Source organism: Diceros bicornis, chromosome 38 (genome assembly GCF_020826845.1).
Source record: "Diceros bicornis minor isolate mBicDic1 chromosome 38, mDicBic1.mat.cur, whole genome shotgun sequence".
NCBI classification, from domain to species: domain Eukaryota; kingdom Metazoa; phylum Chordata; class Mammalia; order Perissodactyla; family Rhinocerotidae; genus Diceros; species Diceros bicornis.
In genome coordinates, this window is record NC_080777.1 from 15,129,265 (window position 1) to 15,155,019 (window position 25,755).

The 25,755-nt window shown below is 35.0% G+C and overlaps 1 protein-coding gene across 1 annotated transcript in view; it reads right to left on the bottom strand.

The window, feature by feature from the left end:
* The window catches only part of SPATA17 (spermatogenesis associated 17), a 202,334-nt gene that overhangs the window by 103,311 nt on the left and 73,268 nt on the right, over positions 1–25,755 (bottom strand). Inside the window, exon 7 of the mRNA XM_058533896.1 lies at positions 11,711–11,834. Within this exon, the coding sequence (XP_058389879.1) occupies positions 11,711–11,834 (124 nt within the window). The remainder of the gene's footprint in view (positions 1–11,710; positions 11,835–25,755) is intronic.

Here is a 25,755-nt window from a genome sequence, read left to right on the forward strand (position 1 = left end):
GAGGCGGCGTCCCACATACAGCAACTAGAGGGATGTGCAACTATGACATACAACTATCTACTGGGGCTTTGGGGGAGAAAAGGGGGAAAAAAAAGGAGGAGGATTGGAATGGATGTTAGCTCAGGGCTGATCTTCCTCACAAAAAAAGAACTGTATTTGAAATTTTATACAAGTCTGTATTTGTGTGTGTACATACCTACATAAACCTATATACACACACACACACGTAGGTATGTACATATGTGTGTGTGTGTGTGTATAGGTTATTTTTTAATACCTAATAAGAACTCTCTCTACCCCATAGCCTAATACATTAAAATTTTACTCAGTCTGAGTTTGACGTCCAAAAATAAATAAATAAATAAATAAATAAGAACTAAAGAAAATCAGGTGCTTCAAGTTTAAAGATAGAACTAAAATAATAAGGTTTATTTAAATGTCTGAATGCTGGATTTGATATCTGATGTGCAGATAATTATTTATAGCACATTAAAATAGAAGTTAAAACCTATTTGAGCAAGTTTCACAAGAGTAGCAGGGTTTGCACACAGCACAAAGATGTAGTCAACCCAGAGGTGAAATGACAATGAAATTAATGAAGCTTAAGCTTCGGGGCCCCTCATTTTCATAGACCTTTTTTAAGACACAGGGAGGGTCTCTGGCAATGTGCTCACATGGTTGTTTTTTGTAAAATTTGCAAAAGTAAGTCATCAGTTAATTCCACTGTTTCTTTATCTTCTGACTTCTCCTCTCTCATGCTTGGGTTGGGTGGCACGAGAGTAGCCGTGGGCATGTTGGGGATCAAGCCAGGAAGAAGCTGAGGCTATATATTTAATTTAGGTTTAGTTGGGTATACTTATGTGTTTTTTTCTGTTACTTCCAACTATACTTAAAATTTGTTAGCAATTCCAATGTAGGAATAACACCCAGAAATACTCCTGCACCCACTGGGCAGACTCAAATAAAGATGCAGGGCCAGAGGCTGCATTGCAATATGAACATCGTAAAGTACCTGGCCCCAGAAGGATGTGGGTGACAGAGAAGTGGCGTTTTAATGTGTACAGCTAGACTGTGGAAAATTATTCTAAAATTCACATGTGTAAATTATAAATGGAGAATTTTATTCTCATCATTTCCTATACAAAATGGAAGATCTCTCCTTTTACAAAGATATTGGATAATGCAGCACATGCAAATGGAAAGATATCATTTGGCTTTTTTATAATAATGAAAAATTGAGATCAGTATTCCTAGAGAAAAGAGTAAATAAACTTCCTCTTCTCACTTTAGAAAATATAACAAAATTATTGTCAAATAAAGAAGCAATCAAAGAGTATGAAGCCAAAATATGGAGAACAAATATTACAGAGCTGTCAGGCAGTTAATAAAATTACTGTTACATTTTTAGATTTTGAGTTGTTGTGGTATTATCAGACTGTGAAAATATGAAATGTGTTTGAAATGGTTTTTTGCTCATTATAAAAATTATTCATCTTCTTGTATTTGTAACTTTGTTACTTTCTTCTTAAATGTGGATTCCAAAATTGTATAAGCTTCAAGCCCCTAACACACGAATCTGCCCGGGTCACATGCACACGAGAGGTTTATAGTGTGTTTTGCTAAAGAACATATTTTAAAATAACTTTTATAATATAGCATAATGAGGGTGCTGGCCCAGTGGCATAGTGGTTAAGTTTGCGCACTCTGCTTCAGGGGCCTGGGGTTCACAGGTTCAGGCCCTGGGCGTGGACCTACACACCGCTCATCAAGCCATGCTGTGGCAGCATCCCATATACAAAACAGAGGAAGATGGGCACAGAGGAGGACTGGCAACGGATGCTAGCTCAGGGATAATCTTCCTCACCAAAAAAATCTATATCTATATCTATATCTATACCTAGTCTATGTCTATGTCTATATCTATATCTATAGCTATATCTATATCTATAGCTATATCTATATAAAGAGAGAGAGAGAGCATATTGAAAAGGAAAATGTATATAAAACAAAAGGAGCTAAGGCACTTTTCTACTAAATGGTTTCTCTTTTAATTAATTTTGATTTTATTTTCGCTTCTATCAGCATTTTTCCCTTTATTTCTTAGACACATGGTGGTTTAATGATGGCAAAGAAAGAAGAGTAGAAAAAGGATTCATTTTGGGACACAACAAGACATTTTTTTTAACCACTTCACTCTGTCTCTTCAAAGGATACTGACAATGGCTGGTAATTTTATCCATTTCATATATTACAGGATAATGAAAACTATAATGCGAAAGAGGGAAGAGATACAACGTAAAAGTTAACAGCTAATTCATTCTCCATGCTAGTTCAGTCCTTGGCCTCTCCCGAATGGAGACTGCCAATAGTAACAGATTATGTGACGACTGTGTGATGTGGACTGTCCACTTGGGACTAAGGACAAATAACCAAACTCGAAGACCTGCCTCTTAAACTACAGATCCAATGATCGTAGGTCAGATCTTTATTCACTACACAATCTTCTTGAAACGATAAATCTGCCACATGTCCAGAGGAAAAATGAGTGCCAAACAATTTCTTTTAGTCATCAGAAAGATAATTGCTACTTCATAGAATATTGTGGGGACAAATATAATAAAAGTGTTTTGAGCCATTCACAGGAAGGCACCATAGAAATCTACATTATGTTCTAGCTTGTTTCACTCTTTTATATTCAGTTCCTTGCTCTTCTCTGTGTTTGTACGTGAACTCACACAGAATCAATGTTTCTTGTAAATACTAAACCATTTCAAAGAAAGGGTAAAAAGAGAGTCCGATGAATTGAGGGTAACTCAAGGAGCAGTAAATAATCAGAATGCTGGTGTTTTCAAGAAAGATAACTGGGGCCAGCCCTGGTAGCCTAGCGGTTAAGTTTGGTGTGCTCCGCTTCAGCAGCCTGAGTTTGGTTGCCAGGCACAGACCTACACCACTCATCTGTCAGTGGCCATGCTGTGGCGGTGGCTCACATACAAAAAGAGGAAGATTGGCAGTGGATGTTAGCTCAGGGCGAATCTTCCTCACCAAAATAAAAAGAAGGATAACTGGATAGTCATAAACCTAGGATAAAGTTCCTTCCAAGTAGACTTTCACATTTAGGTGAATCAGATGTAGACCACAGATGTAGATCACTAATAGATTTTCACCGAGGCTGTGTTGTACTGAGGATGCCCCAACATCACAGAGTTTACCTAAACTAGTTATGTAACCTTGAGCAAGTGGTTTCATCTTCCAGACCTAGTTCCTTTAATCTGCAACAGAAAGGGCTGGAAAGGTCATCTCTAAAGATCCCAGGCGGCTCTAGTACATTCCAATGAAGGGTCCTCTGTCAGTGTGAGTTCCTACTGTCAAATTTTTCTCCATGAAAACATTCATGCAAACTACGGGGAAGTTAGCAAAAACAAATATAACACCTTTCATGTACAACTTATGAATCTACCTCCCACTCTGTATTTCCATAATTCTCAGTTTTACTGCCAGACATCCTCAACTCCTATACAGAAGTTTGCCATAACCAGGGGGTAGATAATGAAAGAATTATGAATTCGTTGTTGAAAATGCTGTGTGATGTAGGAAAGAAATTAGAGGTATCTAGAGTAATTAGTCAATTTGTGATATTAAATAGCAGTGATCCTAAGCAAACTGACAAAATTAACAAGTTTCTCTTGCATGTTCTCCTGGTTTTCTTTGCAGTGCCTTAAATACCTACTTTCTTCCCCAGATATCCCATGGAGTCATGATGTCCCTTAGCATCCCTGGATCCCCTCCTACCAACCTTACGCCTATTTGAGTCTTCATCTTCCAGGCATTGCCTCGAGGCTCTGGACATACTTTCTTCCCTCCTAGTCACAGCTATTAACTTTCACCAAGCTATACGATAAGAACAGCTTAACAGCTGTCTCATTTCGAAAAGTATTTCAATTTAATAGGAGAAAAGCAATGCATCCTTAATGGTAAAATAATGGCAAAATCAAAGTATTAGTAGAAAGTATGTGAGATGTTGCCCCTTTTTGTGGGGGGGCAATAGGGAAGCTTCTGGATTTCCAGAATATGACAAGCCACAAGAAGTCACCTACCTCATGCATGTAAAAACACCTTCAAGATGAATTTTTCTATGATATAAAGTAGGATGGCATCAGGATGTTCATATTGAAGAGCAAAGGAAGATAAAACTGAATAGGAAAGATGGAGTCAGATTATGGAGAGCTTTGAACGTTTATGCTGAAAAGTTTGCATTTTATCCTATAGACAACAGGGAATCTTTGGAGGTTTATAAACTGCAAAGAGATGAAATAAGAAATGCTATTTTAAAAAAATTTATCTGATGGTGATAAGTATACTGGCTCAAAGGCCAAAAGAGTGAACAAAAGGAAAATCATTTTAGAGATTATTACCATTGCTCAGGGTTCAGGCAATGGATATGATGGGATTGATTTGAAAGACACCAGGAAGGATGAATTGAAAGAAGTTGGTGATTTTATACAGAAAATGAAAAAGAGCCAAAGATTTTAAAAATTTGGATGACTAGGAATAGTTTAGAACCATTGATCAAAATAAAGATTTATTTGGACAAATAAAGAAAAAAGCACATAAAGAAAAAAAAGCCTGAAAGCTGAAGCAAGGAACCATGTGAATGTCCAAACCATCAAGATCATAAATGTAATATTCAGTATAGAGGATATAAAGGTACTATTAACAGCATCAGTATCAAGGCATACATCCTTTTGCATGTATATCATGGAAATATAAAAAAAGAGAGAGAGAGAGAAAAGTTCCAACCTAGAAACTAGGAAGGAACAAAACTAATTTTTTTAGTCAAAGAAATGGTTTTGAGATAAGGATCAAGAGGTCTGAAAGTGTACCCCAGACAGTCATTACAGGGGTACAATTTAACATCACACTTGAGTTTCCCAACCATTGCTGGGGTGTACTATTGCCTAAGAAAAGCGCCTTATGAGGAGGCTTTCCAAAGATACTTTCCAAATATGCCATATATACAAAGACACATATCACACACACACACACACACACACACACACACACAGAGGCAGGTGCACACTGAAAGACTGCCATTATTCTGTTACTTCATCTCCTCAAATTAAAAGTGAGCAATCATATATTGAGTACTTGATACATGTAAGGCGTAGAATCTCCCCACTTTTGATACTGGGAAGACAGAGTTGAAAGAAACGATTTGGAGGATGTACTATGTTTCTTAATTTATATACTTTTTCATTTTATGAGATTTGTCTTATAAATATATTGTCCATATCAACAGAATATCAATTAATTTTTGGCATATCAAGTTTACTTTTTAAAATTAACATATTTTCCTTCTTTATACAAATGTGATTTGATATGATTTTGAAACAAAAAGTAGCTGAAATCACTTGTTTCTCTCAAAAAGTAAAGAAATTAAAGTTTTATTAATATTAATCAGAATATGGGTTTTTTTATAGAATCATAAATAACTGAAAATCATTATCTCAGTGTCCATATGAAAATTTTCACTACTTATGAAAGGAAAAACATTGAAAACCTGTTATATAAATGATGACATCAATAATATTTCCATAAAATATATGTACAAATTTTTATTAAATTCATAAAAAATTTTTTCATTTTAACTTGAATATGCATAAACTATGAAAAGCTATTACTAAAATAAAATATAACAGTTATAAAATTCTAGTCAGGATTATATTTTGTATTTATATTTTTTATTAGTATATTAAAACAAAAAACAGGGTAATATTTTCACTAATCAGGAAACTGTTAATAAGCTATATTTCTGAACATTAACTTTTTATGATTTGGATCTTGAGTTTTACATTTATATCCGTAACTCTGCTGATCTCCAGGAGGATCCTTAAAAATTCTGGCTACATTTTCTCAGCAGTATCTTTCAATGAATCCAACAATAGGCCTTTGCATAAATTTACCAGTAGGTGGAGCAGACAACATAATTTATTACCCAAGAACAAGGACAAGGGAATGAAAGTCAGTTTATTTGGAATAAAACAAATCTGCAAATGAGATTTTCTTCAAAGGAAATATGTCCTATATGTGTTAGATTTAGTTTGACTGGTTACTGAATCAAAATAAATAACTTTATTAAATAATCAATCTTTGCAGAAAGATAAATTAAATTTACAAATGGAGGCAATGTTTGCATTTTACTTATTCAAATCAACTAAAATTAGCTTTCTTTTCATAAAAGTTTTACAGAGACAAAGATTTTTTGATGTGTGCATTTAATAAGGGCACTAAACCCAATCCTGTTTTACAGGTGATGGGGTGCATAACAAATAGTATTTTCTGGGAAATATAATTGACTAATCCTATTATGTCTGTAGCAACAAATTAACCTTATTACTATTAGTAAATGGTGATTGATTATTTATGCAAATAAGTTTCCATGTTCAGCTTTCTGATGGAAACAAACATATACAAAAGGTGCTTTAATATGACTTGAACTTTTTAATTAATAAAACCCTGAGGGGTCTATTAATTCACTCATTGCAATATTAGTTATTTATTTGTGTAATTCCTATTAGTGCTGACATATTTGCTTGCATAAAGATGAGATAATTAATATCAGTAAAAATTAGTAATAGATTTTAGAACTATTTTAAGATATACATTAGATTTGTACTAAAAATAGGCTTAAAATTGACTTTAAAACCATGCTACCAGCATGTGTGTGTCAGTATATTAGCATAATTGTGGTAAAATTATTAATATATTAAACAACATATGACCTCATTTATTATCTATATATGAATTCACAGACACAATTTAGAGTTACGAAATTTTTCACCTTTGCTGAAGCATTATTTGTCTGAATTAATGTGTTTTTTTTTTTTTTTTGAGGAAGATCAGCCCTGAGCTAACATCCATGCTAATCCTCCTCTTTTTGCTGAGGAAGACCGGCTCTGAGCTAACATCTATTGCCAATCCTCCTCCTTTTTTTTTCCTCAAAGCCCCAGTAGATAGTTGTATGTCATAGTTGCACATCCTTCTAGTTGCTGTAGGTGGGACGCGGCCTCAGCGTGGCCAGAGAAGCGGTGCATCGGTGAGCGCCCGGGATCCAAACCCCGGCCGCCAGTAGCGGAGCGTGCACACTTAACCACTAAGCCACGGGGCCGCCCCGGAATTTATGTTTTATTTCTACTCATTTAAGTTAAACTATATTAGAACTATGAAAACTAGTATTCTACAAACTATATTAATCTCATTCCTAAATTAAGGAAATCACCAATAAAACAGTGTTTCTCTCCTTGCTAAAAGTGCTAGTAGAATTACTCCCTTTAAGCAGGTCAACAAAACTTTTCCTATCCTGATATACTTCTTATAAAAATCATTCATACTTGAATATTTATTCAGTAAATTTTAAAATATCTGCACAAATTGAGAGTTAAAACTGACATAAGCCCTTCAAAATAAATACTCAATTCACATTTGGTTTTTATTTTGTACTTAAATGTGTATTTAATATAATTTGAAATCAAAACTCTTAAAACGAGCAATGAAATTAATCTGTAAACATCTGACTCAGAAATATTTTTAAATTTGCAGCTTAATTTCTCCCCAATAGCCAAGCCATGCTGAGAAAATCAGTAATAATACTCAAACTGAAATATGTATCTTTCATTCTCTGAGTCTTCCTTAGGTTAGGGAAAGTATTTAAAGGTTTTTATTAAAATAAAATAGCAAATGGAATCAGCAAAATCATAAATATAAATGGTTGTTAATTTTGGTGAGACCACCTACATAAGCTGTAATGGGAAGTTGTCAATTTCCTTCTAATAAAAACCTTTGTTTGGCATTAGTCTGAAATGAGACTGAATGCTCCTTGTGGTTAAGGATCATATAGTACACATTTTTATGTACTGGTCTTGGTACAGTATCGATAGGCTATAGGTACTCGAAAATATGTCATTTGGAGAAATTAACTATGAATTTTAAAGTTAAGATTTATGTTCACTCTATTTTTTTTAATTTTTCATTTATTTATTTTTTTGGTGAGGAAGATTGCTCCTGAGCTGACATCTGTGCCCGTCTTCCTCTATTTTGTATGTGGGTTGCTGCCACAGCACGGACTGACAAGTGGTGCGTATGTCCACGCCTGGGATTCAAACCTGCGAACCCCAAGCCACCAAAGCGGAGTGTGCCATCTTAACCACTACGCCACCGGGCTGGCCCCTCACTCTATTTATTAAATCTTAGTGTTGCACATCTTTGCTTAGGTAAAGATAAAGTATTATATATTTTTGTTTAGGTGAAGATGGTTTACAATTGTGACATAACATTATTTTAATATTTAACCTTTTTTATATCATGACCAAAAATACTGATTTAAAGCTAAGTAAAACAAATCTGGTGGATATAAGGAATAAGATATTGGAAATTTCTAGTACCACCCTGTCAGTACAACCAATCACCTCACCACAGTTAACAGATGACACTAGGATGATATTATTGCTCTATTTTATTACCACAAAAAACGAGAAAGTTTGCCTTGGGAACGAAAGTGTCTCCATAGGTTCAAAAGGCTGTCCTTTTATCTCTAGGCACTTGTGATCAAATATTAAGACCACTATGACAAAATACACCAACTTGCCAGGTCCAAATGGAAATCCCTGATATTTTTATCATATTCCTCTCCAAGGGAGGTGATCTGAGAACATCGTTTCCCCTCTATTGCCCTCAGGTCTGTGAAGCCAGGTGTAAAATGGTGGGGAGGGGGACACCATTATAAAGATTTCTGACTAATTTCCATTAATAACTAAAAGAAAGCAAAGAAAGGAAATGAGAAAATGAATGCTTCCAACAGCTAAGACAAATAGAAGAAAATGCAAGTGTAGAATCTTAGTTTATCCTTGACAGATTAAATTCTAATAATTTGATTGTTATCAATTACTCAATGCTCTCTAAGGGCCGGGCAGTATCTTAAACATATTACATTTAATCCTCATAACGTTTTTTTAAGGTGCAGAGTGAAACAGTCTCAGGCGATTCCAGGTAACCTCCTAATGTGTCACCCTAAGTGGGGGACCTTGGATGTCGACTTAGCTGTGTCTGACGATGATGCCCATACTCTTTGTACTGTACTCTAGCACCTCAAAAAATAATCATTTTATTGGATGCCAGGGATTTCTGGAGACAAGGGATCATTAAACTAAAGTTTGTACATGTGGATATTACCAGCAGCCAGAATGGTATAACCAAGAAGAAAAGTGGGCTAGAGCATTGACAGCTTGTATTTGTTAACACAAACACACCTAAAACACAATGGAAAGATTATTTGAAAATTCGTGAAGGTCCATGAGTCAAGTCACGTGGTCAAGTTTGTGAAATAATTTCTTAAACCAGGTGCTTAATTTTAAAACTGAAATGAAATCAAAATAAAGAAATAATACATACAAAGTATCTACCATACTCTCTGGCACATAGTAAAAACTCCGGATATTTGCCATTATATTATTTTAATTAGTAAAACAACTATGTCTTTATGGACTGTCTAAATAATTCCACTATGTACTAGATATCTAAATAACTTTGGTTTTTTTTGTTGTTTTTTTTTGTGTGTGTGTGAGGAAGATTAGCCCTGAGCTAACATCCATGCCAATCCTCCCCTTTTTGCTGAGGAAGACTGGCCCTGGGCTAACATCCTTGCCCATCTTCCTCCACTTTATATGGGCCGCCGCCACAGCATGGCCAGACAAGCCGTGCCATGGTGAAGGCCCGGATCCAAACCCTGGTCGCCAGCAGGGGAGCGCGCGCACTTAACCACTACGCCATGGGGCCGGCCCCTAAATAACTTTGGATAAAACAGATTTAACAAATGTTTCAGTTAAATTTGATTTCACCATTTTAAAAATTGCTTTCTGTATTACACTATCCATCTTAAGTACAAACAGCACAATTAGACCTTAGATTAAGAAAGATTCAAAGTATGAAGAGGGTTCAGAGTTATCAGAATAAACAGCTGTACCCAAGAATTATCAGGCTTAAAGAATCAAAAAGCATATTTATAGTCACCTTAGATTCATCAAAATTGAAATTACTAATAACTAAAGTTAAAAAAAAATTGCTAAACAGAATTCTTGATTTGTAATCCTATACTAAAAAAAATGTATGGGGCCAGCCAGTGGCACAGCGGTTAAGTTCACGCACTCTGCCTCAGCGGCTCCGGGTTCGCAAGTTCGGATCCCGGGCGGGGACGCTCATCAAGCCATGCTGAGGGGGCGTCCCACACAGAGCAACTAGAAGGATGTACAACTATGACATCCAACTATCTACTGGGACTTTGGGGAGAAAAAAGGAAAAAAGGAGGAAGAGTGGCAACAGATGTTAGCTCAGGGCCAATCTTCCTCAAAAAAAAGCCTGGTTAGAATGAGAAGCATTCTGAAAAAAGTTTCTAACCAACTCCTACTTAAAAAAAAAAAAATGTAGCCCACAAATCATACCGCTAAAATTTTTACATTGTTATGGATTTTATAATAAAAAGTGAAAAACTTTGACTTTTTATTTTTAAAATTGTCTGTAAATTATTGCCTAAGTATTTAGAGTCGAAAGACCTTGGTTTGACTACAAGATCTATTACTACTGGTTTTGTGTGTATCAATCAGTCACATAATTATCTCCAAGTTTCAGTTTCCTTGCCTGTTACAGGAAGATAACTCAGCTATACAAATCCAAGTAAATATTTAGATAGTCCTCATTATGGAAAAGTATTGTTTTTGAGACAACCAAATAGAGGCTAGTGGTGCAAGTGTCTCTGTGTCAAATGCACATGGCCAGTCCAGTACTTAATATGTTTCTGAATTTGGATGACATTCAGTCTCGAATCTCACCGTCCACTGCTGGATCTTGGCTTGCTCGCGTCTGAGACATCTGAATATGTGACTGGCTAGAACTATGAGACTAGACTTGAAAATCTATGAGGAAGAATAAAGACCCAGAAATTGCTAGTTTCTTGTCTAAAGCCCAAGTAACAAAACACATGCCAACCCCCAAATCCATGCTTTTTGTTTTTTTTTTTACCATATTTCTTTCTGAGCAGAATATTCTACATGCAGTGTATTTTTTCTTAGCAATCATGACAAGACCTGAGGCACTGAAATTTTACTATATGAGAAGATAAATTTCTAAGTCTTTCAAATTCCACATTTGTGTCTCTATAGGAAGATATAATTGCTGAAGCAGTTTTGTTAAAAACTTTACCTGAAAATTTGCCTCAAAATTTAGAAAGGGTGCAGGAATGGTTTTTTTTTTTTTACAGGAATGGTTTTAATCTCGACATTAGCTCAGTAAAAGGAGAAAACAGGAAAGCGAGCTCAGTTTAATAACTTCTTAGTTCTTGATCAATTTGCAATACAAAAACAAGCCACTCAGAATGGGTTTTGAAAGCGAGGTTATGCCCTTCGTGTTGTGTTATCACAGTGGCAGATCACACCGCTGACTGCGACCTTTCTGCCAGCGTCGCAGTGGCTGCCTCTATGAAGCCACTGTCACAGACAAGTCAGGGTGCCTGCGCGCACCTACACACAAGCACGAAATTGAACTCGAAGTCGTGTCTTGGTGATATCTTTTCAACAAGTCATGTCTCATTCAGCCTGCTAGTTTATCTCTGTCAGGCTGGGGGCCCAAGTGGCTTACAAGAGCTGTCAGGGACAGGTAGACCAACCTGCTTTGTGCTGAGGAGGTAATGCATCTTTCGGGCTTGGTAATCTCTTTTCTTCTCTTCCCTTTCGAGGGTCGCCTTCTTCTCTTCTCTTTCTTGCATGTCTGCAAACTCGTCCAGCGCCTCCCTGCATCAAAACAACCTGTGGTTATTTACGACACTAAAAACCTGCTTACATTTTAATTCTTTCACTGATGATAATCAAGTAAGTTTTGATCCACATCCATCAAAATCAGTGGTGTCATCTGTCTTACCTGCACATTCTAGGCAAATCCTTTCAATCTTTAAAAAGCACGTGATTTTTCAGTGGTTAAATTTTTAAAATCAAATATCTACATATTATAATTAATTCAATAGCTGAGGAAATATATCAAAAGCAAAGTAAGTGAATTACTATATTGCTATTTTCTTTGGTTGAAGATTAACTATTTTGTACATACTTAAATATCCCAAGAAAACATCCAAGCTACTGATTTCCTTTAAATTTTGATTTTGTATTTACACGTCTCTAATCATTTATTTTGTAGACTAACTAATGGGCTAATTTAAAGTGCAACATGATTTTATAAATATACTTAATTTATTGTAAGTTTACTTCAGTCAGTTCAAATAATATCAACATGATTACATATATTACCCTGTACTTGAAAGGTTGACATTTTGTCCAATTATATAGATAAATAGAATAAAAGCTAAATTAGGTGAATAAGTTCACAGCTTTCTAAGTATAATAAATTCCATTAAAATAATGAAACTTTTCCAACATTCTTATGTGTCTATCCGAGAAATTTAAACAAAAAATAAGCTTTTAAAATGTACTATGTGAAAAATACCTGCTAAGTAGAATAATATATTATCAAATATGGAAAAATAAATCCTTTATTTTCACAGAAAAAATTTAACTATTCATGTTAAAATAATGTATTGAAATTGTACTTTATTCTTTTAAAAAAATAGATAAGTAATTTAGTGTCTGGTTCTACAAGTAAAATTTTAAGTAAATCATCTGAATATTTACCTCAAAGATATCAGGGGAAAGTAGGGGAAAATTCCAAAAATAAAAAAAGATTCTCATTTCTACTTCAATGCCTAGAAATATTTTTGCTGCGATTTTCTGTTAAAAGCTACTAATACAATACTTCATACAAGGTTACTTATAAAACACTCTGACGTTTAAAAATCACCATGCTATGCTACTGCAGCAGAGCAATTTTTTTCAACATAAGATTAAATTGCAAAATAAATGAATTACTTGGAGTGGCATGGCCCTCATTTTGCCACCCTTCTCTTGAAAATTGCTTATTAATATGAAAAAAGGAGTCAGAAAATAGCCTGTTTTACTTTATGCATAGTATTTGGGGGGCTTCTGCACCCACAGAGTGGGGCTAGCTGCACATTTAGATTGTGTGGGCAAGCTGGCACAACGACCTTTCTGACCTGCGTCGCGAGGCTGTTATTAATCGCTAAGTAACCTGGTAAATCCAAACAAATTTGTTTCCACTGAAAGGATCTCTATCTGTGTCTGCGAATTTGTTCTGTACCAAACAAACCTCATTAACTGTGTCCATTTTTGACAAAGAACCAGGAGTTAGAGGGATTGGTGACCTTTCTTGGTCCTTAAGGTACAAATTTCAAGGCAGTTACATATGAATAAATGAGAATTTTTACCAGGAAAAAATAACAATCATCCGTTACATAAAAAACTGAATACATTATTAATTTTAATTTTTACTTTTTATATTATGTAAAAAAATATATTTTCTCTATGATTCCTCTTATAAGTCTTTAAGATAATTTAAAATAAACAATGAACTGCCACTATAAGGATAATTACTCAGATATCCATGTATCCAATTTTATGTCACTCCAAAGATAAGTACAATAATTTTCTGAGCCATAAAATAAAAAATATATCTAGAAAGAAGTTTATACTCTATAAATGATTTAACGAATACAGAGATCTTACATAAGAAAGAAGAAAGTCTCTATATAATTGAGCCCATACATGAATAGGTAAAGTACAAAGCAGTACATAGGACGTGGATACAAAATCAAAACTGTAAACTATTTGAAGTAGTCAAAACAGTCCATCTTCAGAATATGGAAATGGAAAATAAAAACTGTGTATTTGTGGAGCTTGACAAGGAAAGCTTAAACTGAGAGATATAAAAGAATGTCAGTTTCCAGTATATAAAGAAAACACAGTAAACCCATAAGGAACTGGGAAGCCCCAAATTAAATCGAAGAAACTTGACAAAACACCAGAAAAATTAATCTGGTGTAATCTCAAAACATAAAAGTAATTAATTTAATAAATTAATACAATTATTGAAAACAAAATCAATCTCACATTCCTAATTGATTTATTGCCATCTTGAGAGTATACAGATATATTGAACACCACAGTTATATTTATGTCAAACATTCTTTATTAAATGACCAAGTAGGAAGAGCTAAATAAATTATTTATTCTTGATGTATAAGTTTTTGTTACATCAGTAGGGATGAAGCTATGGCTCAGTGTAAAGGATGTAATAAAAAATTATGATCCCATTAAAGATTAGATGATGGAAACCATTCTAACTAGGATTCCCCACAAAATTATAAAAATTATCTACCTTTAATCCAGAGATTTTTTAAATGCAGTACTTTTAAAACACTTAAAATTTTTTTTCCAAATAACCTCAGGTTGTTTTCAATGTTTTTTCACTTCAGATATATTGTCTTATTTCTATCCTCAAAAAACAATCCTGGTGCTATATATGGGATAGGTGTTACTAATTACCCTATTTTACAAATATGGAGACACATAAAGAGATAAAATGATCTACTCTGAATAACAAATCAGTTAATGGCAGAAATGGAATTAGAATCCTCAGATTTGCAGATTCTCTAATTCCAGACCATGTTGCAGTTGTCCTGATATAAGAAATACCATGCAGAAGATATTTTTCATCGAATGAATCATGCATATTTTCTTTTACCCTACGATTCTGTTTTCTACTATACAGTTAAAGAAACCTGAGTAAGTCCCAGGACTTCCTGAATCACTTTTCATATGTATAAATCATTTTGTGATATTAGTTTAAAAATAAAAGTATAAAATAAAAACAAAATAAAAATTTTTAAAAATTACTGAAACTTTTGTAAAGTCTTACATATTTGAAGATATTTTGCTAATAATATTTATGAGAATAAAATACATATTCTGATAATGATAGAAATAAAAAAATAATAATAGCCACTTGGAGGAAATATAGTAGAGCGGTTTATAGCATAGACTCTGAAATTCCACTTGTTTATAAAATCTCTGCTGTGCTACTTACTAGCTGTTTAATCTCTGAGTCTCAATATCCTTATCTATAAAATGTAAATTAGTAGTATTAGCATCTTCTTCATCAAGCTATTGTGAGGATCAAATAAATTAATCTATGTGAAGCACTCTGAGTAGGGCTGGCACACAGTAAGGTGCCAAGTAAGTATTAGCTATTTATTGAATGTTTACTCTATGCTAGGTACTAGGCTACATGCTTTATCTACTCAAGTGGACACGAATCTTTTATACTGTCTCAAATTCCCTCAATGATCTCCTCCTTTCTCTCTCCTGATCAGTGTGTACTTTGTGGGTGCAAGTCCACAATGCAGAGCATAGAATCTGGCTTCCTAAGAGGCATGGGATAAACCTTCATCAGAGGGAAATGGGAGATGGAAGAGAGCCACGCAAACAAATTTCCTTTTTTCTGTCTTCCATGTCCTGCTTTGAGAGATCTCCTTGCAAGCCTGTGTGGCTAATGATAGCAAGCATACCTGCCGCCTTGTGTTGAGTCACTATGGGATTCTATGTAAAGTGGTGGTCAGGGCTGCAGAAGCTCATCATATCACATTCCTCCCTACAGGACCAAAGCACCCAATCCTCCTGCTGCCATGAATGTTGGCAGCCAACAGCTCATAGCTGTATCCCACTGGAGAAAATCAGCTCCCCTTCTCCCCTTCACCTGCATCTCATGACTGGTGATTGAGAGAATACATAGGCCCAGAGCCTCTGTCTCAATTTGGGACCACCCTACAGACCTATCCAAATCCCAAGCTTCCTGAGCTTGGCTGAGACCTTTGATGCAGTTTAACTTCCCCCTCTGCCCTCCTCCACTCCTTTAGAGATGTTACTCCCCAAAATGCTCCCAATAACATTCATGTACCAAATTGTTGGCTCAGAGCCTGTTTCCATCTATGACACTTCACTCCCTTTTTCCTCATCTTCACTGCCCTTGGCTTGAACCATCCAAATAAAATATTAGCAACTTAATCCTTGACTTATGTTTTATTTCCAAGAGGTTCCTGGCTAAGACCAAATATGCATTACCTCATTTAATCCTTTCACAGTCCTATGAGGCAGATATTATCACTTTCATTTTATAGATTAGGAAACGAGATTCTGAGGTTAAATCTCTGTCCAAACTCCCAAACTAGAAAGTAGGCAGAGCTAGAATTTGAATCAAAGTGTGATACCAAAATTCATGCCTTTAAGCACAATACTATACTCTTATCATACATTTTGCCCAAATCCAATATTCTTTTTAGACATCAACAGTACTTTTTCTCTGAGAAGGTAACTTTGAATATTGTAGTATCTATATTATTTTCCCAAAGTATACAAAAGGAAAAAGCTGCTCCATTTTGGAATAATTTAAATGATCTATCACTAGTCTTTTTCATCATCAGATCATAACATTATAACTGGACAGCTGTATGTGACCATGCAACATACAAACTTTTGCATTTGCAGCCACAAATGTCCTCCCTTCCGTAAGATATGTTTTCCAATTGAAAACATTTTATTTTTAAATATTCAACTTTTTCGGGGGTGGGGAGATTCACTCTGAGCTAACATCTGTTGCCAATCTTTCTTTCTCTCTTTTTTTTTCCTCCCCAAAACCCCAGTGCATGGTTGTATATCCTAGTTGTAAGTCCTTCTAGTTCTTCTATGTGAGCCGCTGCCACAGCATGGCAACTGACAGATGGGTGGTGTGGTTCCGTGACCAGGAAATGAACCTGGACCACCGAAGAGGAGTGCACTGAACTTTAACCACTATGCCATCAGGGCTGGCTCGAAAACATTTTTTGACTAAGCAAAGAATGCAATGTTCATTCTACTAATGTATAAAAAGCGACTGAAACTGAAAAGATGTTTAAATGCTAATTGGAGCAACCCAACTAACAAACAATAAAAACCCACAAGGCCTTTCAGGATTGGCCCTACTTCTCTCTCCACCACACCTCACACCACTTTCTCCTGTGATTACTATGCTATAGTCACAATGGCTATATTTCATTTCCTAGCAAACAATTTATTTCTACCTCAGGACCTTCATTTATATTTTCTGCCTTGAACTTCCTTTACAGCAATCTGAATTCTTCTCCCACTATTATCCTGGCTCATAGCACCATAATTTTGTTTTTTCCTCTATAGTAATTAACAAATATTATAGTCATATATTTATGGATATATTTGATTATTTAATATATGTCTCACCCACTAGATAGCAAAGCGTATACAAATAATGACTATCTCTGTTTTCTCCATGTTTATTTATTTACAAAGACAGTCCTGGACAGTAGGACCATTATGTTGGATATAAACTGTTTTAAAGAATTTATTCTCTTGTTTCCAAATAAGCTTGGAGGTTTATGTACATGAATGATGATAGGAACTTGAGAGAGGTGCCTGCAAAAAACAATTACATAATCCTGCTCAGTCCTCAGCCCAAATGAAAGGTAATGATTACTTCCTATGATGTGATATTTCATTTTTTCTTGTGTTGTATATATTCTTTCTCTTGTCATAATGACTTTTTTTTTTTTTTTTTTCGGTAAGGAAGATTGTCCCTGAGCTAACATCTGTGCCAATCTTCCTCTATTTTGTAGGTGGGACGCTGCAACAGCATGGCTTGATGAGTGGTGTAGGTCCACACCGAGGATCTGAATCCACAAACGCTGGGCCACTGAAGCGGAGCGTGAGAACTTAACCACTACACCACTGGGCCAGCCCTGATTTTTTTTTTTAAATTGTTTTTTGATTTTGTCTAGAATGCTTAACTTGTTTTTTGATTTTGTCTAGCAAACAATTTATTTCTACCTCACGACCTTCACTTATATTTTCTGCCTTGCACTCCCTTTACAGCAATCTGAATTCTTCTTCCACTATTATTCTCGCTCATAACACCATAATTTTGGTTTTTTTTGTTCTCCTGAGAAAATGAGAAAAATAATATATTTCCATAAACTATGTTTTTGAGGAAAAAAAGAGCACTCTGCTCAAAAATTAAATTATTTTCACCAACAGTATTTATAAGATGAAAAATATCCAAACTCATAATTACAATTTGGGAATTATCCCCTCCTATATATGAATGATTAAATTATTCAGAGTTCAATATTTGTTCAGCAGATTCATGTAATACTTTATTTGTCATAATAAAAATTATTAAGATGGCCACCTATGCCACTCAGAAGGGAGCTATATATTTTGCTGTTCTGTTAGATTGTCTTATTCATTCCAAAATACGGTACTAAAAGAAACATCTGTGTTTATAAATTTTATCTTCTCTTCTTTGTAAGTCTAGAACAAAAAAACAAAAATCAATACCCTTTCCTCTAAAAAGCTTCACACATCCCCTTTACAATAATTAACTCCAACTGTTCCTGCTCACATAATCCTTTATTTCTCTTCCACATGTCTATTACGTTCCACAATATATTATAGCTGTATGCATGCACCACTTTCTGCACTCCCCCTGCTAAGGGCTGTGGTCCTGAAGGGCAGGATTAAGGTTTACTTACTGATGTGCCTCTCCCAAAGTATTTGGCCAAATATCTGGTATAAATTAGGCACTGGTATTCTTTCTAACTATTTTTCAGCTGATTGGTAGCACGTTTCATCATTTCAGATGGTTTAATTAGGAGAGAGAAGAAGCCACATTGAGAAAGCCTCTCTTGGGAAGCAGGGTGGACTCAAGACCCTGGCTCTTTGCCCAGGACAGTGGTTCTCAGAGTGTGATCCCTGGAACAGCAACATCAGTTTCACTAGGGAACTGCCAGAAATGCACATTCTCATGCTCCACCTGAGACTGACTCAATCAGAAATTCCTGAGGCAATCTCCTGCCTGCTAAAGTTTGAGAAGCACTAGTCCACAGCAATGAAAACTGTCAGCTCTGTTGAGGAATTAAGATGATTCAATTCTACTCACTAGTATGACATCATAAAGAGATGCAATTATATTCAGTTCATAATCTTAATATAAATATCACCACATTAGCTAAGGCACTATGAAGTACTACAAGGGAGACAGGATATAGACACGTCACAACACTTTCACAGAAATCATAATTTTGACAGAGAAATAAAAAATTATATGGAGATTGTTTTAAAAGCTTTAATGCCCAAAATTTCAGAGGAAACTGCTAAAAACATTACATAATTTCTCAAATAAAAATAAAATGCCATCATCCGCACCATCTTTAAGAAAAAATAATTCTAAGGAAATGGATTTAAACAATTATCTAGAGTCCTCACTCTGTTTTGATGGCAAAGATAGCAATGTGCTTCTGTTGTAAGCTTTCAAAACAAAAATAGCTGAATAGGATTAGTTTCTGCTGTTGTATATTATGACAAATATATTTTAGCTAAATTTACTGAATGCACTTAATGTTTTATCTCTAGTAATTGTCTGCTCTCAATATGTCCATATTAATTTAACCAAATAAGTAAGCAATAAAAGAAAAAAGAGAAGGCTAAGTCTAAAATACAAGTAAAAATACTAACCACAAATAAAGCCAATTATATGCTTGGACTTGGTGTGTGACATCCAAAAGTATTTTGAGACTGATAAAACCTTAGAACAGATTATCTGGAAGTCATTAAGATATCCCAAATATCTGTATTAGAAACAAAAGCTTCACTTTAAGTCAATCAAGGGGCCACCTTGGTGGCATAGTGTTAAGTTCACGTACTCCACTTCGGCGGCCCAGGGTTCGCCGGTTCAGATCCTGGGTGCGGACCTACACCAAGCCGTGCTGTGGTGGCATTCCATATACAAAATAGAGAAAGACTGGCTCAGATGTCAGCTCAGGGACAATCTTCCTCATCAAAAAAAAAAAAAAGTCAATCAAACCATTTAAACCACTTATTTTATCTACTGGCACTGGAACTGTTGGACAGGTATTGCAAATTTCATTAGGGCGGCACTTTACAAAGGGAAAATTAAGTTTAAAATTAAGCATTCTATAACACACAGTCATTCACATTCAAGCACTCAGGTTGCTCTTGAGTTTCACACCTTACTCTGAAACCTGGAGTTCAGACTTTAACATTTTGGAAACATGAAGAAAAGTCCTCTCATAAAAAACTTTTCAGTTACTCTTGAAAATCCTTTGCTGCAGTATAGATCAATTTCTCTTCAAAATGTCTAAGCTACTTTAAGAGTTAATATCATGAAGAAAATTAACACATTTGTTTATTCAGTCAGGCAGTCACAAGCACGTTTGAAATAGTAAAAGAAATAGAGATTTTTAATGCTGGGTTCCTGCCTTCAAGTAGCTTACAAATAAAACAGCTGATAACCAACTAGACTATAGACAGACTAAGTTTATGAAGAAATACATATGCAGTGCTTAAGTTCAGAGAGCTCACGTCTGATTAGAGGGATCAGAAAAGGCTTTGTGTAGGTGATGGCATTGGGGACTGAACAATGAGCAGGCTTTCACTAAAAAGAGAGAGCTGGGATAGAGGAGAGTGGCGGCTTATTCACGAGAAACTCTAGCTCTTTTTGGTTGACTTGGGCCATCAACAGCAAAGGTGGAAATGCACTTTAGATTAAAAGAAGTTTCCTGACCAAGGATGAATGGGCTCTCTAAGGGTAATGCTAGCAAATTTGTACTCTATAGACTAGATATTTTGAGAATAAAAAAGTAAGAGAGAAGATAATGGTCGATGTTATAAAATTACAATACCATGACTTCACTCTGATCATAAAAGGGGATCAGCCAATTGCCCCATTATTTCATTTGCCTACTTTGCATGATTTTAAAAAGCAGTAAGACTCTATTCAAAGATCATTCATGAAAATCAATTTTTTTCTTCTTCTGGCTCTTTTGAATAAACTTAGTTGAAAGGAGTTTTTTGTATAGTATTCTTTCTAAAAATATGCACATATTTCACTGCACAATTATTTTCTTTTCACTATTCCAGATAGTTTCTGTAAAAGGAAGTAAAATTTTATACAATATATATGATGTCAAATAATTGAGAGTGACATTGAGCTAAGCAGAATAATAGGCATAATAATAAAATATATTTAAGTAGTGCATTATTTTCAGGAGCTCCAAGTGCTTCACAGACACTAATTCATCCTCATAACATTCCACTGAGGTTGGTAAGGGGCAGGTATTATTAACAAGGTTCCTGTTCTTCTTTGTGAAATGAAATGACTTTACAGATGGTGACTTTGAGACACAGCATGGGGGCATTCCTGCATAAAGGGAAAGCAAGGCCCATCACATTCTCTCTCCTTCACGGTGATTCAGCTGTGGAGGGTGAGGATCAAGCTACTGAAGTTTTGTTTTGGGTCGAGTTCAGAGTTGAGGTAACTAAAGTTCCAATTTCATATGAAAAGAATTCCAAGATCTTATTTACTTTGTGTTTACTCAAAAATCACACATTGTCTCTCATTTAAAATGTGTTAACTTCATTTTAAAGCAAAAATAATTGCTGCTGCTTTTGCATGCAATTCACTCACCACAGACCAGGGGCATCTCTGTACTAATCTTGATGCCATGATAAAGCAATAACATACCATGGGATGATGCCAACATATTTTAAAGCAATATATTGCATGTAACTTCAGAAAATTATCTAATGAGTTCTGGAAAACTATTTATTGACCAATTGTTTTATAGTGGATCTTAGAAATCACTTCCATATGAATGCCAAAGAGAATCTCATCCTATTTATTGTTGGGCAGGATAAGAAAAGATTACAAAACAGTAGCAGAAAGAACAGAGAGAGAAAGAAACTGGCATGATTTTTCTTTCTCCATTCTCTTCAGTGTCACTCCTGAGAGAGGAAATGGAAAGATTAAAAAGAAAACAAGATGGAAAAAGCTGAAAAGCATTACAAAGGTGTAATGAAAAAAGTATGTAAAAAAAATAAGCGATGCTTTATTAATTCACTGCTTTTGTAGTATGACACCAGTGCATACATTTCCTCTTTATCACAAAATTTCTTGTTTTTCTAGTTACATATATACTCTAGGAATTCCCATTCTACAATAATATCTTTAAATTTTTTTTTCTCAAAGATCCATGCTTTTGTAACTATCCAGGAATATAATGCAAGTATTTATTTTGGGTTTCCTTAATTCTTATGCTAAGAAGATACTCTAAAATATAATCCTAGTGTTTATATTTTACATGTTTCTAGGATCTCTAAGTCATCTTTAACCATGGAACCCTTAAAGGAAGGAAATGTAACAATTACATTGATCAGATTTGTTTTTTAGAAGAATTATTCAGGCAGCAGGAGGAAGGATAGATTGATGAGGAATGAGAACAGAGAGGTAGGAAAAGAAACGATAGGGCACTGTCATCAATAGAATGGAGAAAGGGATCTTTAGCATGAATCCCATGTTTCTGGCTTGTGCACCAAACAAAGACTGGTCCAATTCACCATAGGAAGAAGAGGTTTGGGAAAATGATTATTTTATATATAAACATGCTTAGCTTGAGCCGGCAATGTTAGCAGGGATTTGAATAGATGGTTATAATAATCAGAAGAAAGTTCTGGGTTGGAGAATATTCAGATTTACGAATCATCAGAATACAAGTGGTGGCAGAAGTCACAGAAGTGCAAGAGACTGTCCAGAACTTCGAGCGTGAAAAGGCAAGTGCGGCACAGAGAGAACACTAATATTTAAGATCAGCCAAATCAAGTGAGTACACAAAGGAAATGGAGAAGAAACCACTAGAAAAGTAGAAAGGAAAGCAGGAGAGAGTGGTGTCAGAGAACCCAAGTCACGTGAGAGGTTAGAGAAGAAAGGCAGCAACAGTGTCATATGCTCCACAGAGGCCAAACAAGATGAAGGCCAAATAGCGCACAGGACAGTACTACAAATAATTTTTTAAGCAACAGTTACACTTTCACAATAACTTAAACATATCCTCAAGTATACCTGAAAAAGTTTGTACATTATTAATATATCAGGTACCTGAATCCAATTTCTAGTATATAAATTTACTCTCAATCACCAATATCAAAAATAGCATTATCGGTCCTTATCACAGAATTAAAAAGGAAAAAAAAAGAACTCTCTTCTATCCATCTCCTATCAAAAGAGTAGCTGGTATAACTGAGAGATAAGAACTTCCAATCCTTCCAATCCTCAAAGTTGGACAACCACAAGGCTAAATCCATGAATGAACATATTTTAAGTCCCTTGTTTTCAAATGAGTAACAATTTAATGCTACACTCTGGCACTTCTTTTTTTCCAAATAGTACCACAGAAAAGAGAGACTGGAAATTCAGACAGCTGTTTTCTGATTAAAAAAAATGTTACAGAGGCCGGCCCCATGGCCTAGTGGTTAAGTTCGGCATGTTCCATACAGTGGCCCGGGTTCAGTTACCAGGCAGGGACCTACACCACATGTCGACAGCTGTGCTGTGGTGGGGACCCACATACAAAATAGAGGAAAATGGGCACAGATGTTGGCTCAGGGCGAATCTTCCTCAGCAAAAAAAAAAAAAAAAAAAGTTATAGAAGTCACTTCATTACATTACTCGGTGTATCCTATTGAAGATTCATATGGGAAATTTCTTTTAGATCTGTGCTAGAAATAGCTGTTTCTTGGCATAGGCAGTAACGTTTTCTCCATTTTGGCAATGGGACATACTTAACTAACCACATTCCCTGATCAATCACACCATTAAAGTCATTATTCTCTATTTTCTTTACCGTGGTCCTTATTTCTTTTACTCTTTTGTTATATATCTTTCTGTAAACTGCTTGAAATTCATTGGATAAAGAATTAAATTTGAAAAAATTAAAAAAAATATATATAAAGAAATTATACCCAACATAATAAACTTTTTCCATTATTCATTCTATCTTGGGAATGAAACTTTTTTCTTTTTTATATACTTCACTTTTAAAATGTTTTGGAGCCAGCACTGATGGCCGAGTGGTTAAAGTTCGGCACATTCACCACTTCGTCAGCCCAGGTTCAGTTCCTGGTCACAGAACCACACCACTTGTCTGTCAGTAGCCATGCTGTGGCGGCGGCTCACATAGAAGAACTAGAAGGACCTACAACTAGAATATACAACTATGTATCAGAGCTCTGGGGAGGGGGAAAAAAAAAAGGAAGATTGGCAACAGATGTTAGCTCAGGGCGAATCTTTCCCTGCCAAAAAAAAAAATTTCTTTGAAGTAGCAAATTTTTAAAGCTAGTGCATTCTTGTTAAAAATAAAGTATGCAAAAAGGCTTTGATCAAATGGTTGATACCATCCCATATTTTAAAGTGATTATATAGATTATGTCATTAATTACTAATTACAGATAAGTAACAGTCTGTTTTTAAAGCAAAGAACATACACTGCATTTTAAGTAGACACTCTAGTATGTTATTATCTAAATTCTACCAAATTAATTGCTATAATTATTGTCTCTTCATACATAAAATTATTCTACAGAAAAAAGTCACATGTATAGCTAACATGACAGACGAATTTGGTTCTTGAAACTAAAATGTTATTTTCTTTACGTCTTAGTCTGGGCTTTACTAAAAGAGCCTGTCATCTGGATACAATTGGATAAAGCCAATTGCTATCATTTAGTTGGCTGAGATCAGAATATTATATTTTTAAAATGAGGCTTATTGAAATGTTATCTTCAGGTAATCATACTTATTCCCCTTATTTACACAATATCTATAGTGCTCTTCTTATGTCCTTGAAATAGGGAACAGGGACACCCTAGTATGACAAAGTGGCCTTGCTGCTGGAGTTCATAAATTTTGTTCAGCTTTGGATGAGTTCAAAGAATTGCCATGTAAGAAAAGCCTTACAGAGGGAATTTATCTGATTATGGCGGTAATAATTACCCAGCTGTTTATTGCAGATAGAGAAATAATTCATGTAGGCAATAGGCCGTGGTGGCAATGACACTCTGCATTTAGTAAATATGCAAACTGTTCACTTCTAATTAACCAAGCTAGAGGATGCCCTTATTAAATGTATAAAGTAAAAGTGCCTTCCTGACAAGTGATGAATTGTTACATTGCACAAACTCTTGCCACAGAATTATTGGAGTGAACTTGGGGCTTAACTTCATTAAGAGATCTTGTGGGACAGTTAAATGAGGATGGACAGCATAACAAGCCCTACCTGACAGCCAATGATATGTTAGAGCTTAACGGAACTGCACCTTTTCTTCTGTCCTACGTACCTCTTCAGATTCACAATAGATAAATTGTGAAACTGTGAAGTTAATTTGAGTTCAAATAATAAAAATAAATGAAATAACATGACAGCCCATTTACGGAGGCTACCTGACAGTCTACCTACCAAATGAATCTACAAAACGGCCACTTTTTATGATTCTAATATCTTTCATATATCAAAAATGGAAAATCTAGCGCCCTTTTCATTAACTGAAAATAATTTTTTTAATAAAAACAAATGGTCTTCTTGACTAGCTTTAAAATAAAATATCTTGCAGAAAGTAAATGGATGGGTTTTCTTAAAATTAAGACAGTATAGAAATTACTCAATATTGACTGTGAATGAGTTTCATTTAATTTTGCCAAAAAATTAATTATGAAATAGTTCAATGTCCGTATTCTATGCTTAGCCTTACTTTCAGGTAGCTATTCATTCTTTATCAAACATCTATACAGATATTTCCATTCCAAGCAAGGATCTTACGGTAAACACTACTTAGAGGGAAGTTTTAGTCATGAGGAGGCAAAACTAAAATATTTCTATTTGAATTATAGGAT